Raw genomic sequence first — 19,411 nt, 5'->3', positions numbered from 1 at the left:
GCATAACCTGGTTTAAGCGACTGAACCCATTTTCACCAAAGCAAGTCTATTTGGTAACAAGACCAGACATGAATCCATTATAGTATGTCACATTTAGTTACAGTTGGTAATATCTTTTTTATTTTTATACATTATTCCTTGCTGGGGATGCATATTCCTGGCAACAGGAATACAGTGGAAGTTGTTGCACGTTACTGTGTCAATAGGTAACAATTGTGCGAAGGACAAAAATACTTTAAATATATTAGAAATAATAATAAAAAAATAATTATCCCTCGCCAGGACAGGCTCCCTAAAGGTGTGCATGCTATTCTCATAGTGTAATGTTATAGTAAGTGTGTTCTTCCAGTTGCTTTTAAATATATGGAATATCTTACACATTCTGTATTAGTTCAGGTAACACCAAATAATTACTACAAACACTGAAAAGCAAATAAATTTGTAAGAACTTGTTAGAAATAGAAAAAAAGAGGCCTACAAATGAATGTCATGAAAGTGAGTCATTGCACATTAAATGCCCTATGCGCTTTGTATGTTCTCCCACTGTGAGCTCAGACTGCCAAATTGTCTAATAAGTAGGTGATGTGTGATAGACAGTGTCCACAAAGAGTTGAAATCGGAAGAAAAAAAAAATCAAATATGAATCCACAAAGTTTGTGAGTGTCCATTCATATTACAGTCTGGAGACTGCAATCAATATGTACACACAAAAAGCAATAAAACAATCAAAGTTTAATTTAAAGAGATCGTGAACATCTCTTAAAATAAACTTGTTTGCTCTAAATAATATGTACTTGTGGTATTGTAATTTTGTTTTGACATGCAGTTTTTAAAGAATATTGTACATTTTCCTCCACACGTCACACATTGCTAATCTTGTAAATGTGATATTGCATATCGTGGGATGTTCTGTGTAAACAAAATCCCTCTCTACAACAGGTTTTGCATGTAGTGCTTCTATATGACAGAGGCATTTTCCCCAAAAGATTAAGAAATTAACCTATTGATCTCTTTGAGCTAATATATAACATCATGGATGCATGCTGTTACCATGGCAGCAGACCCCTAAACTGGAAAAAATGAATCCTGATATTATTTACATCAGAACATGGCTAATATTTTGTTCATATTCCTACATCCTTACCTTCTCCACTGTGTAGTGCGGGATAGTGTCAACAGCCGCCATGTTTATCACTAATTACAACATGCACTGTAAAGCAGGGAATAGGCTACATTCAAAACAAAGATATGGATAATTAAAACAAACAAAAAAAGTTCACATCAATAACAGAAGAATTTAAACAAATCTTTTTAAAAGAGCAAGAAAATGAAAATAGGGCTACAAGAAGAAAAACACTTACTGATATCCTCACAAAATCATATTTGCATTCAGTGGAAGAAACAAGGGAATTTCACCAGGTATCTGAAAAAGACCTTTACAAACACCTTTCGAATTGTCAGTTCTCTTTGAAGCATTCTTAACAACGTTGACTGTTACCTGCATAGACATAACCTATGAGGAGGCAGTGTGGTGGCAGTCGTTATATCAAAAATGCTTTTGATATAAATCAATATTTATAGAAGCTGTCTGCTATAATAAAATAAGTGAGAATTTTAGCAGACAGATTCTATAAAAATTGACTTACATCAAAAGCATTATATAATGACATGTTCCCTCAAAATCCAAGAACAGTTTTGGTTAGAGGTAACCCAAAAATGCACAAAGATAAACACCCAATGCGAATGATTGTTAGCACAATTTATAACCCAACATACGTTATAATAATACGATATTAATGTTATTAGTTTGTACTTCATATGTATTTATATTTTACAATTCAGCCCTTACTGCTTTCATGTAATCAACTTTTTTCATTACTACCACTCCAGAACCTTTATATATATTTTTTAACGTATTAAGGTCTTATGAGGAAGTCTCTCTCAGAAGTCAATGCCAAATACAGTACATTGATAATGTATTGTAGAATTGCTATTACTGTATGTACAAAATCTACTGGAGTGATACTTACCGGTGTATTGTACATAAACACAGTGGACTGGCAAGAATTACATGCTTAGTAGTGGTATTGTATTTTTGTGGTATAATATAGCACTTATTGCTTGTCTGCATAATTGAAACTGAGACCAATTACCAAGCCTTTACCTTTTACCCTTGCGTTTGCTTTGTTAAGTCTCTTTTTACTTGATCAGTTCATCTTTTTAGTTTCAGTTGATTTGGTGTTCATGTCCTTTTTCATTTTTCTGCTTTTATATAATATAACAGAAGCACAACAAACTGGTAATGAAGTGAACTTGCCAGTGATCAGCTTATCTGTATATTGCCAAAATGTTAAGCAGTATCTTGGAATAAATTCACCAATAAATTGCAAATGAAGGACTCGTGCATCAGTGCGTCACACACCGGAAACCTGAATTGACATGAAGGTGTCTTCAGAAGTAATTTTCAGGTTTCAGAAAGGGATTTCTCTTGTGGTTGAATCAAGGAAACAGATTTGCTTCTTGACATTTGCTTGTGATAGTCTGAATAATGTTATTAAGAAATTGCAATATGCAATACTGGGGCCAATTCAATTAATGTATGCAGTGGCGGAGCTGTCTTTGCTTTTCTTTGCCAGTAAATATTTGATTTGTATTTATTCACAGTAATCTTTGGCAGTGTTTGTAACAATAATGTATTACATTACGGTCACTGAAAAGGTATAAAATGTGAGGGATGCCTTTGAAGTTTTTTGAAAAATATTTAAATGTTCTATTCAATGTTAAATTTCTTGATGTGAACACCTATGTGACGTGGCTTGTGACAATAAGGAAAAAGTGGTATTAATAAAAATTCACCCTGTAGTGAAAGACTATTTCAGACCCTCAAAATAGTGTAGGTTTCTCTGGGAAGAACATAAGTAATTTCCAGACTGGTGTGAGCAGTTTATTATTTTAATGTTATTTTTATTTTGTTGCAGACACGAGTTCAACACTGTGTCTGTTCTGTGGCCAGCGATCACTCGGTGGGACTCCTGAGCCTGCGTGAGAGGAAGTGCATCATGCTTGCGTCTCGTCATCTTTTCCCAATTCAAGTGATAAAGTGGAGGCCCTCAGATGACTACCTGGTGGTGGGCTGTTCAGATGGATCAGTTTATGTCTGGCAGATGGATACTGGTATGCAAGAACTAATATTGAAATAGTATTGAACTTGGACTAACTGAAATGTTTCACCATGTAAATACATGTTGAAACTGAGAATTAGTATGCTATTAAACCTAATTTCAAAACTGTTTTTAGTTCTAAAAGTATGGTAAGTTTTATGGCGTTTTCTTAGAACTTTGTGTTCTATATGCCTACCATTTTCTCAAGTTTCATTGGCTAAACTGTTGATAAGACATAAAAAAATTAAGGGGGATATGGCACTATAAGATGGCCCAATGTACACTCCACTGTGGCCAAAATCATTTTGGTTGAAATCTGAGAAGTTCAGGGTGGGATCCATTTGTAGATTATGTTTTGAATCACCCAATAAATAGCCCATACTATATTATAGACAGCTGTCTAAACGTTAATGAAAAAGTAAATGTGTATGAGTGCTGACCCTTACTCTGATGAGGAATTTTAATATGTTCCTTTTAGTTATATGTAAGAACCAGTAAAATGCTTACTATTTATATTTACTATCACAAAGACGTTCCTTTTCCAGAGAGTGGGACACATTTACTTCTTAGCCCAGCATTATTATATACAGTTCTTATTGTATAGTATGTTTCTATTATAACTTGTATACAGTAAATTCATTTATAGATATTTCATCATTATTTTCAGTTTGACAGTGTAAAACTCAAATATATACATACTTATTCATATTTATATTCATTATTATTTTGTAGTGATTTTAGATCCTCTTGTGTTACTTTTTATTTAAATGAATTGTGTGACATTAACAGTAATTTTGTTGTTGAACTAAAATGAACACATTGTAAAAAAAAAAAAAATCTGTTTTATTCACTATGCTCCATTTTGTCATGTATTTGTTATGATACCATTTAGCTTTTTCTCTTACTCTTGTTTTAACAACCTGGCAAATGATTTATGTGCTGTATTTGCCATGATTTTGCTAGGTTCAGATTTTATTTAGCATGCTTTGTGTTCCAGCTACTTCTGAGACGTTTGCTGTTGAATAAGACTGATGTTTAATGTCAGTATTTTAATAACTACATTAGATGCATTAGCCTGTTTATGCAGGCTGTTAAACCCAGTTTTAAAGGCCTATTGCTGAGTAGGTTACAGCCCCAGAGAGCTGATTAGGGAAATTTTAGTAGGATTTTTACAATCCAAATGTCTCATCCCTGGCTGGGGAGTAGAGAGGTCACATGGGAAAGAATTACACTAAAACATGCCTGTTTTATAGATATATGTTCACTGTTGTCCCGAAGGTCTTACAAGATGACTTGTGTGTTTTTATTGTCTTAATGTTCTTAAATCGTAATGTTATTTCCTTTGTTATAATTATCCTTTACGAAGACTAACATTTGTCTGCAAGTTTATTTGTGAAAGTAAAATCAAATTGTTACGAAACTATAAATAAACAATTGCTTGTTACTGGTACGCATATTGAATCATATTCCACTTTACATCAGTCTTTACGGCAGTGTCAAATTAGAAAAAAAATACTTTGCTTGTGAATTAAGTTAACATAGTCTTCCTCTAGATGTTTCAAAATTATTTTGTTCTCTGCAGGTGCGTTGGATCGCTGTGTAATGGGCATCACTGCGGTGGAGATCCTTAATGCCTGTGATGAGGCTGTTCCAGCAGCTGTAGATTCGCTCAGCCACCCCGCTGTCAACCTTAAACAGGCCATGACCCGCCGCAGCCTGGCTGCCTTGAAGAACGTGGCTCATCACAAACTCCAGACCTTCGCTACCAATCTGCTGGCCTCCGAGGCGTCAGACAAAGTAAGACCCTTCGTCCCTTTTATGTTTTTGCCCTTTCCTCCAGATTCCTTTTTTTTTTTTTTTTTGCTGTGTTTTCAAAAAATGTCAGCAATGTATATTTCCAAATGAGTACTGCCAGGAGTCCATGGTGATACCGTATATAACCCAGGATTTTAGCACACCAAAGGAATGTGTTTTCTCCTTTGCCTTTGAGCAGGTATGTAGTGGGTACAAAAATGTACTTGTTTCAGTTTGTGTTTTAGGTTTTAATCAAAATATTTCACAGATGCATATCTTGTACTGTTTTTAGTATGGGTGCCTCCCTTCCAATGACTTCTCAGTATCAACACAATGAAAAGGTGTAGTTCTTTTCAGTATTCACCACAATTGACAAAAAAAGGTGTATCAGAGTGATGTTTTTTTTTTTTTTTTTTTTTTTTTATTTAGTCATCGCCAATTTTTTACCCCGGTTTTTCGCCCCAATTTTGTATGCCAAATTATTATCTGTATCCTCGGCTCACTGCTCGCAACACCCCTGCCGACTCGGGAAACGGTGGCTGGAACACGCTTCCTCCGAAACGGGCTCCTGCCAATCTAATTTTTCGCACTGCAAATCCACAGCGAGGTCACCAGACCTATAGTACCAGAGAATAACACAGATCTGGCGGTTCCACTACAGAACCACAGGCACCCTATCGGCCACAGTGGTCGCTGTTGTGCGGTGAACAATGGATTCCCCTGCCGACCCAAGCCCTCCCTACCCGGGTGGTGCTCTGCCAACTGTGCGTCGCCCCAAAGGAACCCCCGGTCACGGTCGGCTGGATTCGAACTTGCAATCTTCAGGATATAGGACTCATTCTGCGCTCCACGTGTAGCGCTTTTACTGGATGTGCCACTTTGGAGACCCCGTAGTTACTCTGTTTAATATTTAAAACACGGTGGATGTAAATCTAATAATGGCACAACCCTGTATCAAATTGTTTCACAAAAAAATGTAAAATGCAAAGTATAAGCAGGCATAACTTCAACATTATAGAGTGTAAAAAAAATAAAAGCTGAAGTAATTGTAAGCTGGCACATACTTCGCACATGATCCAGTACACATATACTGCACAGTAAGTATTGTAGTCATCCTCAATACTCTGGTTTTATCTATGCAAATGAGTACTGTCATTTTATGTATTATAAGTACAATACTGTACATCCACATAATCAGTTATGTAAACCCTGGACCACACATTATGATGTACAATACAGTACGTTTGTTTTGCAGTAATTTTGTTCCTCCATATATACCGTATGTGTAAGTACGTGGAAATTGCATTTTGCCCCATAACCTGGTTTTGTAGATTTGTAGATCCTTTTTAATGTTTCTATCTGTGGGACATTTGTGATTTTTGTGCAGCCAACTCTGAAAAAAAAAATGTCTGAATGAGCTGAGCAAGCTAGGGGATAATCTCTTTATGAAAAATGCATGCTGGCCATCTCGCTGGGGAATTCTCTTTGATCCCTACTGTGCAGTGATTGCAGCTATAGCTGGAAAGATAGTGACTCTTGTAAACAATTACCAAGAAAGCAACGCCCCTTAGATTACATAGTTTCCCCAAATACCACTGGTAAGGGACATGCTAGGAAAATAATTATTAAAAAAAGGATGATTAAATAACTTTAAGACTGTCTGTCTGGAGACGATTCTACTTTTTTTTTCCTTTCCTTTGTCTTTTTAATTTTAGCTTTCATGAGAAATCATTTATATGTCTTTGTACATGGCATTGAGCAATGACTTCAATTTAGTACAAAATCTTTCTGTTAGTTAATTTAATGCTTTTTTTTTACAACAAGAGTTGTTGAAAGTATCATCCAGAATGACAGCATTTTCACCTTCTAAGTATTTCTGTTACATGGAATAGCTGTTTTTTGTTGCCCCAAAAGTTTCTAGTAAAAGGCACCTAATTTTGTGTGTTTTATATTATTATTTAATTGATAGCAGTGTTGCAATTAAGTTTCAGCGACTTAATCTGTCATGCTGATTATTGATCATTTTCTTATGATTTTGGTCAGTTCTGCATTGTCTTCCTTTATTCAATTTAACAAAGAGCCATGTTTATTATTAATTGTTGCAATTAATAAATAATGGACAAAAAAATATTGAAAATCTTGCCATTATGTAGGGCACCGTAGGCAACCAGAGTGACACTGATTCGAGAACTGCGAGAGAAATAAAATTGTTTGTTCCTTTTTGGAAGTTGGAGTTGGAAATTTGCAACAAATTCTAAAATGGCTCTTAATCATCACAACCTAGTCTTAGCTCTACATTAAAGTGTTAGATTTGCTGTTTTGCCCCCTAGAAGCGGGGCATTGTCGGATGGCTAGAGTGGTGCATGTGGGTGGTGACGTCAGGTTCAGAAAGCAGCACAAACAAATGATATGGGGTATATTTTTTGTATACTGCTGAAGCAGTGTATTATTAAATAACAAAAATACACAGTTTTAACAAAAACACACAAGAGTTAAGTCTCCTCACAACTCTTTTAAACTCAGAGTGGGTCTTTTAGACAGTGGCTGGAGCCTTAATTACCCATTAAGTAGTTACCTTATTAAGGCTCCACCTACATTCCCACAAGCTACTTAAGATGGGGAATTCATCTATGCCAGTCACGTTGTACGAGAATGGCTATTTGCCGGTCTCAAATAATAAATAATACTGTAGGACGCCGTCCGCACACATCCCCGGGCGGTGGAGGCATCGCCGTGTGGTGTGGTGGATTTATCCCCGGGAAATGGTGTGGAGGCATCCACAGGCAGTGACGTACATGTACTATGCACTGATTTGGCCACCATGTGATATGCAGTATGTGTATAAGTAAGCAGTTGTCAGAAAGTGAATGGCTTGACATGTTTTACTTTCATTTATTGTTCCTGCAATATCCATTTAGCACTCTCTTCCTCAGTTTTGAAAGATGTGTGGTCCAGAACATCCTGACATTGCATTTCTTGTGTCAGGACCACTATTTCTTTACAGTAAGTAATCAGAACCACTATATATTCAAAATAGTTTTATGGCATCAGCAATCCTCAACAAAGTCACTTATCATTCCCACTTGAAAGTCTACCTGCAGTGGACACAGAGACAATCCACCTGTTTAAATCACAGTAGGGGTTAATGGTAGACCTCATTTTTTTGAGTTGGACAGTTTCATCTGAGATAAAGTTGGATAATCAGTGGAGATAATCTGATGAAAATCTTCTTTTGTGTCTCACTGTTCCTGCTGCGGGACAGCTCTTTACACCTTTATTTAAGGCCCTAAGCCTAGAGTATTAGAGCATTTACAGTTCTGGGGGCGTCTGTCACAAAGCCACAGATTCTACTGCTTTTTGACACAATACAAAAAAAATAATGTTGGCAGGGAGAAAAAGTACCCCTTTTACAATGTTAGAAACTGATGAACAGAAACCAAAGTATACAAAGAAAGATAAGGGAAGAAGAAAGAAGTTATTAATTTAAACATAGTAAATAAACCTGTGAGCTTCCCAGTGTTGCTCTGTTAGCATGTCTTGAGCCTGCCTTGGAGCAGACCTGGGGTCAGTTACAGTTCTAATTACAATTTCAGCAAATTTGTCCTTAAAATAGCAATTACAATTATATTTTGTTCTGTTATAATTACAGTTACAGTTATGCTAACAGTAACATAAACAACTGCACACATTAACATGTTTGTGCTATTTTAAATAACCAAGTTATTTAGTTTCAGATTGTTTCAAAATGAATGTATTTACAGATATTACATCGTGGTGTATTACATGGATATGTGCCTTTCATTCTGAAACAGAGATTAGAGGCATTAAGTCTTCATTCAACATTCTACATTTGAACATTTTACATGTACCTCTAAAGGAATAGTCTACTTACTGCATTATCTGCAAGAAATGCAACAAATTGTATATTGGAGAAACTAAAAAGCGTTTAGTGGACCGGTTTGTAGAATACTTAAGAAGTATTTGCATTAACACCACTGCATTTACAGTAGCCCGTCATGGTCACACTGCTGAAGACATCAAGTCTGTGTGAGCAATCCGTGTTATGGAACAAATGTTGCTCGGAACAACAAGGATTCCGAAACTTGCAATATCTGGGTGCATGACTCACCCTGCATGCCGCGTGGTAGTGCTTTTACCAGGTGAGCCATTCGGGGAAACCCTCAATATCAATATTTCGACATATCAATATCGTTTGGTATTGATAATAATTTCCATTTCGCAATATTGTGTGATGTAAAAATAAATAAATCACGTATGCTTGCAGAGACATGCTTTTTATTGGTAATACTGCTAAAAATACAAACACTGTATAATCAAGTTTATTTTTTATAAAGGTACAACAAACCCTATACATATCAATCATTATTAGTCTCGTAGGCAAACCCGACACTGTAGTGGGGTGCCCGCTCCTGTGTGTATTTTGTGTTTTATGTTGTATGTGGTATGTATATTTGTATTTAGGCACAGGGATTGCACAAATTAGTTCACGTGACGGGATTCAAGTAAATGATTAATTAGAAGTTAAATCCTGGCACAGCTGTATATACGGTGCCTTGCAAAATTATTCAGACCCTTCCTATGGTGTCCAATTTTGTGAAATTACAAAATGATGCATATGCATTTTTTTAAACTTAATATTTTATTCAAAACTTGAATGCTCAAACTGAAGACTTCTAAGGGTAAGATAAGTTACAGTAAATGTCAGCAAAAACTGAAGAAAAAAAACTGAAATGTGTTGATTGCATAAGTATTTTAGCACCATTGTAGCTTTGGCCATGTGCTTTGGATCATTGTCCTGCTGAAAGGTGATTTCCGCCCCAGTTTTAAGTCTTTAGCAGACTGAAACAGGTTTTCCTCTAGTATTTGCCTGTACTTTGCTTCATCCATTTTTCCTTCAGTTCTAACAAGCTTTCCAGTCCCTGCTGAGGAGACGCATCCCCATAGCATGATGCTGCCACCACCATGCTTGACTGTAGGGATGTTGTTGACTGGGGGATGTGCTGTGTTGGGTCTGCGCCAAACGTAACACTTGGCATTTAGACCAAAAAGTTCCAAATTTGTCTCGTCTGACCACAATACCTTTTGCCACATTTTGGCAGGATCACTCGGGTGCTTTGTTGCAAACTCCATGTGGGCTTTGAGATGGCTTATTTTTAGTAATGGCTTCCTTCTTGTCACCCTGCCATACAGGCTACTTTTGTGAAGTGTTCTGGATTTTGTTGACTGATGCAGATTTTCTCCTATCTGAGCCATTGAGCTCTGTAGCTCTTTCAAAGTTGTCGTTGGCCTCACAGTGGCATCCCTCACAGGTTTCCTCCTTGCCTGGCTGCTCAGTTTGGAGGGACGGCCTGATCTAGACAGTGTCTGGGTGGTACAATGCACTTTCCATTTCTTGATGATTGAGTAAACTGTGCTCACAGGGATATTCAGAGACTTTGATATTTTGTACCCTTCTCCTGATCTGTGCTTTTTAATGACTTTGTCTCTGACTTGCTTTGAAATTTCCTTGGTCTTCATGGTTTAGTCTTTACTTGAAATTCACTGCTTGACCAAGGAACCTCGCAGAGATAGGTGTTTTTATTCTGAAATCATGAGAACCACTAATATTGCACACAGACAGAGGCCATTCAACGAATTGTGTGGCTTGTTAAGGTCATTTTGTGCACCTTAATTAATTTAGGTTTGCCACAGCAATGGTTTGAATACTTATACAGTCATGGCTTTTCCATTTTTATTTCATATTAATTATCTATTTACTTCTTTCTTTTTGTTTTTGCTTTGAATTTGTGGAGTAGCTTGTGTATATAACTTCCTTCAAATTAACTTCAAAGTGTCATGACTGCAAGCTTGAAAGGAACAAAATATGAAAACTGAGAGGATCTGAATACTTTTGCAAGGCACTATATATAGAGGCACACTTGAGGTTGGGTATTCACTGTGGAGAATGGGATAGAGAGAGAGGAGAAATAATTTAAAATCTAAAATATAACAATTCCTATACTTGTTTGGGTTTGTCCACTGTTTGTTTTATTTTGACCAACATGCTGTTTTGTTTGTTCAGTGTTTTGTTTTCTGTTTAAAACTTTTATGATAACCGTTAAAAAAAAAAATGCCGTGGTAACCTTAATATCACGGTTTACAGTACATCGTGCAAGTTATCAAATAAAGGCTGAAATGAAGAAAGACTAATGTAAATCACTTTAAATTACTGTAATTCACAAAAATAAAGCCAACAAAACACACTTCCTTTCATGGAATGATTTAAACATTTGGTATTTAGTATTTTACTTTGCCAAAAAACTTGTTATGTTTCTTTTTTATAAAGACAAATCAGAATAATAATTTAAAAAAAGAAAAAAAAAAAAACACTAAAGATGTACACTCTCAATGTTATCCTACAACAGTATTAAGATCTATTATTTGCTCAAAATGACATGGTGGTGTAGTTTGTTAAAACATTTTAATGTATAAAATTAAATAAACAAACAAATTAGTAAAGTAATAACCATACAGGTTATTATTTAAGAGCAGAGATGAGTCTTTATTTTTTTCAACCAGATAAATAAAATATGTATAGCCAAAAAAAAATGTATTTTGTATAGTAAAACGTGTTATTGGATTTACATTTACGACATTGCACAAGTAAGCTTCCAGTGATTACACGTGGAATTTGTGGGGGGGGGGGGGGGGGAAATAAATAAATTCTTCACTTACCTAAAAAAATTGGAATACTGTTAAAACTAGTTTAAACAAAACTACGTTGATAATAAGTAGGCTATCCTGCTGCAGTCGCAGGTCTGTGCTAGTTTTGTTTGAGTCGGTCGTGTTCTTATAGCGCAGATTTCTGCAGTTCTGCACAGTGCTACCCAGAATTTTGGAGATGCGCTGTAGACGTCAATCAACACCCACATAAATTTATGTAGATTCTACAAAGCTCAGTGCAGCTTTGAAATGTTACTGCGGGAGGTTGGCTGCGGCTGTGAACCAGAGGGACGATGCAGAAATCATGAGTGACCTTCAAATCGTAATGCAAATAACCACTAAAACTACTGCTGCCACCTTGTTAGTGGAGGCGAACAACATTTTATCATTATACAATGGAGCCGTGAACAGCCTTATCCACACTATATTAAATAAATAAATCGATTATAAAAAAAAAAAAAAAAACACATAATGTACTAAATCTGTGATAAGTGATGTATAATTTTACAGTAAAGTTAATGCTCATCTATTACATTAAGCTGACTGTTGATAATCCAGGCAAATATAACATGTTGAAAATGTGTGCTATGCTGCATGGTTTGGAGAAGGCATTTCTCTAAAAGCTGCGTGTGACGTCAGAAAGACACCACTCAAGAGCAGCTGGCGCAGCAAGCTCTGGGTAACAGAACACAGCAATTGAAACGTGTATTCTGTGTCGTTGACAGTTTCCTTCAAAACCATTATCAGAATACAGTATCAATTCACAAAAAGATCTTAATCAGACACTTTGCTAAGGTTGCAAGTACCATCGCTTGATTTAGAAGAAGCGTGTTTGCAGCTGAAAAAATGCATTAACCGGTGTATAACCGAATTATGATAATTGAGGTTTAGAATAAAAGAAACAGTATTAATACCGTAGTGAACCTAAACCGCGGTAAACTGAAAAACCGGTATACCGACCCATCCCTAAAACCAGCGCAACAGCATATTCGCTCACCATTCTGTGTTCATATCCTTCCGTCTTTCTTTTTCTAAGAACGCGATTTAACAAATGTACTTCAAACATTCAATAGCTATAAATCAATGAAAAACAACAAATCCACAACCTGTACCCTCTCTCTTATGCACCGGTTTCTTCACCTGTTTCCTGTACCCAGCCAAATTCCTTACCAGAAACTATATATTGTTTTCAAAAAGTGCGTGCATCAACTAACAAAGAAACAGCATCTTCTTTTTTTTTTTTTTTTTTTTTTTTTTTTTTTTAAACGGGATACACGTTTATATATTTTTTTTTTTCCATTCAGAACGTGTTTTGCCTGGCCAGGCATACTGCCCTTCAAGTGAAAAACATTATGTGGTACTCGCCACAGGGTACCAAACGTTATTTCCACGCTGCATTAAGCACCATTGGCATTATTTTGAGATATGCACATGCGTCAGTTGTTCTTTACATTTTTTGTATTTTTTATGCAAAATTCAGCATGACATCGTACTTAATGCTTTTAGACGCAGAGAAGATTCAGGTACTTCCGGGTTGGCTAGTCTGTGCGCAGTGAAGTTTAGAAATATTTTAGTAATGAAACCATTAGATTTGAATGACTGTATAAACTTTATTTTCATAAAACTGTTTAACATCTCTTAAATAAATCACAGATAACATGCTCCGATGCATTCCACGTATCAGCCTCAATTATATGTATATGGATGCGTGTTCTATTCTGAAACTACAGTAATTTTCTGTAATGAAATGAAGGGAACCAAATCATCCAACAGTCATCCAACAATCATGTGTCTGACAGTCAATAAAACTTGCCTGTAAAATAAGCATGAGCCAAAATGAAAGTCTGTGTGTTTCTAGTTATATGCTGATGTTAAAATTCACAGATGTAAAAGAGGAGGCAAAGTGATAGATGACCTTAAAGATATCACAGGTGTGGCTGAGCCTCCAAATAAAGGGAATCTAAAGCCTTTTTTTTATGCTGACAGTGTTACAAAATTGTTGACCTTTCCTCTAGCCTGCCACAGATTTTGTCTAATTAGTTTGATCTTTCCTGCTTCTGTGGTCGGGGCTCTAGCTGCCCGCTCTGTGACCTGGTTGTAGTTTGCAGCGTTAGTGCTGATTGCATTGCACCTTTGAGTGCTGGAGGAATTGCAAGAGGGCAGAAGATGGTGTGTGTGGAGGGGGGTGGGGTGGAGGTAATCATAAGGCTCAAGGCACAAAAAATAAGTACTGAGAGTCAGAAGCAGATCGAAATTATGGTTTCTGGCTTGCGAATGTCTGAGAGAAAGGGGAGGGGGGCAGGAAAGCTTTATTAAATGTATTGATTTTACATGGCAATAAACTTTCCCAGCATAACCCAGAGATTAAAACGCCACTAATGGTTATAATGTGCTGTCTGTTTGTTGTTGTGTTTATGCTACGGATTCCTGAGCTCTAAGTGACAACTAGGAAGAGAAGACACGTTTTGGAAGCAATTTGGTTTTGGTGATGACGTATGGCCAGCATAGATCTAAACAGAAATATTGCTCAAGGATTGCACTCTGCTGAATTAACAAGTTAGCTGTGTGGGCAGCCTTCTTGCACTAGTAGGACAAAAAAAAATTAGATTTTTATATATATATCTATTCATACACACACACAGTACCAGTCAAAAGTTTGAGTACACCTGCTTGAAACCAGGTTTTTCATGATTATCTATGCTTCTAACTGTATAAACTTGTCTATAAACACTTAATATTTTATTATGTGATATGTGTACTTATATAAGCTGATAATTGCATTCAAAAATTTAATTTTTAAATGAAAATATAAATCTTGTCAATTTCAATGAAATGGTCACACAAAGCAAGGAGATTTCAGTCTGAAGCAAGTGTTACAAGTGTCTGTAACTGCTGTGGCCAAGACCATCAAACGATTTGAAGAAACTGGCAGTCGTGAGGACCGGACAAGGTCAGGCATATGTCTGTTTTGATTTAAAGAGTCAGCATCATCTAGTGAATTAAGTTTATTTTGAATTTCTGCTAATACACTGTATCGGTATACAATAACCTTTCTCTCTGGCTCTTACAGTTAGTCTTACCTTTGTGTGGTGAAGGTCTGGACAATCTGACAGCTAGAGCTGAGAGCTGCTCTGATCAGGTCAAAATACTTAGGTATACAAAGCATATCCAAAATTACATTACATTTAAGAAAAGGCAGTGAGATACATCTGTAAAACAAACAATATATGAACATGCCATTCAAAACTATTTACACTTAGACAGACACAAGATAGCTGTAGAACTGAGTCAGTTAGCACAAGTTGAGTAATTAGTGACAATGGAACATCTGAGAGTAACCATTAATATTTTTCCTACAGTAGTTGACAATCATTTATTAAAATTATTTAACTGAAATTATGGTTATCCCCTGGCAACGGGGATATAGTGGAGGCACTTGTATATACTGTATGTTAGTCACTGTATTATATATCTAGATATATCTTGTGATGGGAAGTGGTTAGGCTATCCATGTTATCTTGGGATATACCAATGTTTATATTTAATGGGCACTGGCATATCCGACTACAGCGGCCATTATACACATCTACTGCCCTCTGCTAGGTGTGGAACAAAATTTAGGTAAGTGTTAGTTTTCTATTACAATCCAGTTGTGATGGAAAGGGGTTATGACATTTTTTAGCAAGCATTACAGTACTGAGTTGCAGAACTTGGTGATTTTAAGAAAATATGATGTGCATCAGATTGCTGTACTGCAAAGTAGACGATCATTTATTGTAGGGGCTGTTCATGTTGATATTACTGTTAATAGTTAAACAACAGTTGTAATTATGATCAGCTGCAGTCTCTATTACTATAAGTAAGACCATTTATTTCCAATCAGATCCTGATGTCTACTTGGTAATCAGTGCAATCAGGGAAGGTACCGAAAATGCTAAAGAACATGTTCAAGTGTTTTCTGTTTTCCTGTTACTCTTTCGCCCCATCTTCTGAGAGAGGCTGTAGATTACAGGTTTAGCTGAAATTGATACTAGCCACTGGCTGTTCCAAATCATCATTTACGTGCTTGGTTTCTTTTGAAGAACTCTGCTAACACCTTGTTTATTTACTGCACCACAGGAAGAAAGACTTTTATAGAGGCCTTCTTGCTCGGTCATCCAGTTTGGAGGGACGGTCTGATCTAGGCAGGGTCTTGGTGGTGCCATACACCTTCCACTTCTTAATAATCGTCTTGAGCGTGTTCCAAGGGATATTCAAGGCCTTAGATATTTTTTTTTTTATACCCGTCCCCTAATCTGTGCCTTTCAACAACTTTGTGCCAGAGTTCTTTTGAAAGCGCCTTGGTGCTCATGGTTGAGTCTTTGCTTTGAAATGCACTACCCAGCAGAGGAAACCTACAGGAACTGCTGAATTTATCCTAAAATCATGTGAATCACTACAATTTAACACAGGTGGAGGCCACTTAACTTGGTGAGCGATTTTGAAGGCAATTGGTTATACCTGAGCTAATTTAGGATTGCTATTACAAGGGGGGTGCACACTTATCCAAACAAGCTATTTCAGTTTTAATTTTCTACAAACTTCTAGAATATTTTTTTCACTGGAAGTTGTACGGTAGGATGTGTAAGTAAATGAAGAAAAAAAAAAATAATGCATTTTAATTCCAGGCTATAAGGCAACAAAAGGTGAAAAAAGGCACTGTATATGTGTGAACCTTCAATTTCATAACTAAGTAAATAAATACAACAGCATTTGTAGGATACACTATACACATACATAGACGTTTGTGTAGCTCTTTCTTTCTCTTCTTAGGAGCAATAACCATGTGGCAGCTTGCTTTAGATCCATATTGCCTGCAGAGCATATCCAAATTTGGCAGGACAGGGTGATTGCGGCCTTTTTCATCCAGAAAACAAACCTCTTTCAATTTTTTTCGCAACGAATTTCGCATTTTGTTTTGCAGCGATTTTGTTCAAGTGTGAAAGGTAGTATTCCATTCTATACGTTCAATTTTTTAACCTAGAAATCACAGTGAGTAAATGGCATAGTGTGAATAGCCCTTTATTTAACAGCTTATTATTTATTTGTTAATTATTTATTCATTCATTTATTTTAGTGACCAATTATTTATTTATTTTTTAATTATTTTTCCCCGAATTTGGAATGTCCAATTATGTTTTCTCCTCACCGCAGCAAGTCCCCCACACAGTACAGACGTTCTGAGGGTGTGTGAATGTCCTCCTATCTCACAAGCCTAAAGCCAGAATCGTTTTTATGCTGCGCAGTCCAGACAGAGTTGGACGGGCTACTGATCGTGGAGAACAGAGATCAGCCCTGCTTTTTATCCACTCTGAATGTGCTCAGTGTCTGGATAGTAGGGTTCTCAGTTGAATCCCTCCCGTTTTCCCATCCCCCACCCTGGGAGCATCAGAGCCAATGTGACTTCCCCTTCGGAGTCCTCAGCAAAGTTTGGACTCTTAGCACATCCCGGACACGAACTGGTGCCGTCCAAGCTGTATGACTCATCCTGCTCACCCAGTGGCAGCGCCCTGTGGGGATCCCCGGCAACGTATCATTTCTATTTATATGGAGTTTCTTGCAGGAGTGGGACCCCACAATTAACAGTTGACTTCAACTCATTTTAATAAGTCTTTGGGAAAAGCTCCACTGAAGCCTGGGTGGTCATTCTTGGCCATTGCTGCGTTAATGTTGTTTCATACAGTACAATAATGTTGTAAAATGTTTTAAATTACACTGTGTAACACAATTTTTGTTCCTGGGTAGCAAGTATTATTTCCTAATTGCTTATGCCTCAAAAGTATAGAAAATGGCTATTATTCCCCACAAACTTTGCTTTTGTGACCAGGACAGGTAAATTTCAAAACATCACTATTTCCAATGAGAAAACGGGGGCTTTTTGTGTCTTTTCGTTCACATAAAGTCAGAAAAAAACAACATATGAATCCAAATTAACATGTATTTATACTAAAGTAATACAAAAAATGACTACAAAAGATTTAGAAGTTAGTTTTTTGAGATTTACTATTATACTGTAAATTTACTTAATTCATAATAGTTATACTTATGTGATCAAGCACATGTAAATAGTTATAAGCATATATATATATATATATATATATATATATATATATATATATATATATATTTTTTTTTTTTGTGTTACGGAACAGTGTACAATAATTTAAATCTTCGTAGTTTGATAACTTGGAAAAATGGGAATCAACTATGAGATGTGAGACAAAGTAAAAAAGGACAATATAGTTTGTAGAGCAATATAAGCCATGTAAGATTTAAACTAAAAATATGAAATATATACATTTGTTGTATTTTCCAGTTATAATATGATTTTTTGCTATCCTTGGGACCAGGGGTGAAATTCTCAACAAAAAAGTGCAGGTACTCATATTGGTGTATGCAGTAGCTGCTGTAGAGAGAGTTTTGTTTCATGATATCCTAAAAAAACAACTCTGCTATGAAGTGATATAAAAAGGTCTAAGTCAAACAATGCACAATAGGGGCTAAAGGTGTTTATTTTGTTTTTGTTCATTTTGTATTATTAAAAAGTGCGTGTCAATGCTTAAACCTCTATTTATGTGTACTGGGTCTCATTTTTAAAGGGCAAATTTACGATAGTGAGAGCAGCTTTCACACACGTCACTAATGATGGATTATTTCCCATTCTAGCTAGGGAGTAAAATGGTCCTGTCTTTGTCCTCGCCCAATCCTTATCCACTCTGAGATACAGCAGTGCCTGTTGTGATGCCAGTGAACTGCATAGGCCCCCAACATACCTTTTGTTCATTATTACAATCAATCTAGGAATCCAACTGTTGGTTGAGAAGTGAAATGGAAGGCTTCCTATTCAATTGCCAAGACACTGCACCATCCAGCAGCCCCTATCTTTAGATTGATATTTTTTACTCTGGTCAAATGATGATTTGTCACAGTACTGCACTTAGTCCTAAAATTACAGCTTCTCCTGTCAAAACAAACCATTAATCCACAGGACAAAAGCTGAACAGAACCAAAAACACTTCTGTTGAAATGTAATGACAGATAATGACCATAGAATGCTTGCTGTCATCTAGGCCCTCAATTATATTATATTATTAAATATTTTGTTGTGTTACAAAAACAGCTCAGAATTTTAATTGACCAATTTAGCATCACATAAGGGTAGCTTGCATGATTCTCTCAAATGTTATCCCTACAATTGCCAATATTTCATAAACTATTTTTTAGCTGTCAATTTGACCTGTGACCAAAGATGGCTGTCATATTGTGACTTTTTGGTTTTCAGGTGCTAAAGACCTAACACTTAAAGATATTGCCTTCATACTCAGCACACATGTATGTTCTGTACATTTTTTTTGATTAAATTCAGTCGTGTGTGCCATACAACAACATTTTACCTTTTTGTGCCTGTTTTTTTTTATTTTATTTGTTTTTGTTTACAAAAATTCCCATTTCTAGTTTGTATGGCTCTTAGTAAATTGGACTGTGTACTTTCTTTCTGCTTAATAAAACGTATTTATGACAAGGTGTTATAAACTTGTAAAGCCAGACTTCCTGCACAATATCTGAATTGGACTTTGGTTCTGGTTAAGTGAATGGCTTTGAGCTAATATAATGTTGTGTCTTACTGTAGTTTCTAATAATAAAAAAATAAAATAACATGGCCTGGGCACATCATTCATAAACACTAGGATTAT

General features: G+C 36.2%; 1 protein-coding gene across 4 annotated transcripts in view; it reads left to right on the top strand.

Annotated features, from left to right (window-relative positions):
• Positions 1-19,411, top strand: part of LOC121318091 (WD repeat-containing protein 7-like) — a 217,841-nt gene that overhangs the window by 27,645 nt on the left and 170,785 nt on the right. For all 4 annotated transcript variants that reach the window (XM_041254378.1, XM_041254367.1, XM_041254396.1 and 1 more), the window contains 2 exons: positions 2,979-3,174; positions 4,744-4,958. In XM_041254378.1, the coding sequence (XP_041110312.1) occupies positions 2,979-3,174; positions 4,744-4,958 (411 nt within the window). The remainder of the gene's footprint in view (positions 1-2,978; positions 3,175-4,743; positions 4,959-19,411) is intronic.

Source organism: Polyodon spathula, chromosome 1 (genome assembly GCF_017654505.1).
Source record: "Polyodon spathula isolate WHYD16114869_AA chromosome 1, ASM1765450v1, whole genome shotgun sequence".
Lineage (NCBI taxonomy): Eukaryota > Metazoa > Chordata > Actinopteri > Acipenseriformes > Polyodontidae > Polyodon > Polyodon spathula.
The sequence above is the reverse complement of the archived record's forward strand: the minus strand, read 5'-3'. Positions and strand labels throughout refer to the sequence as shown.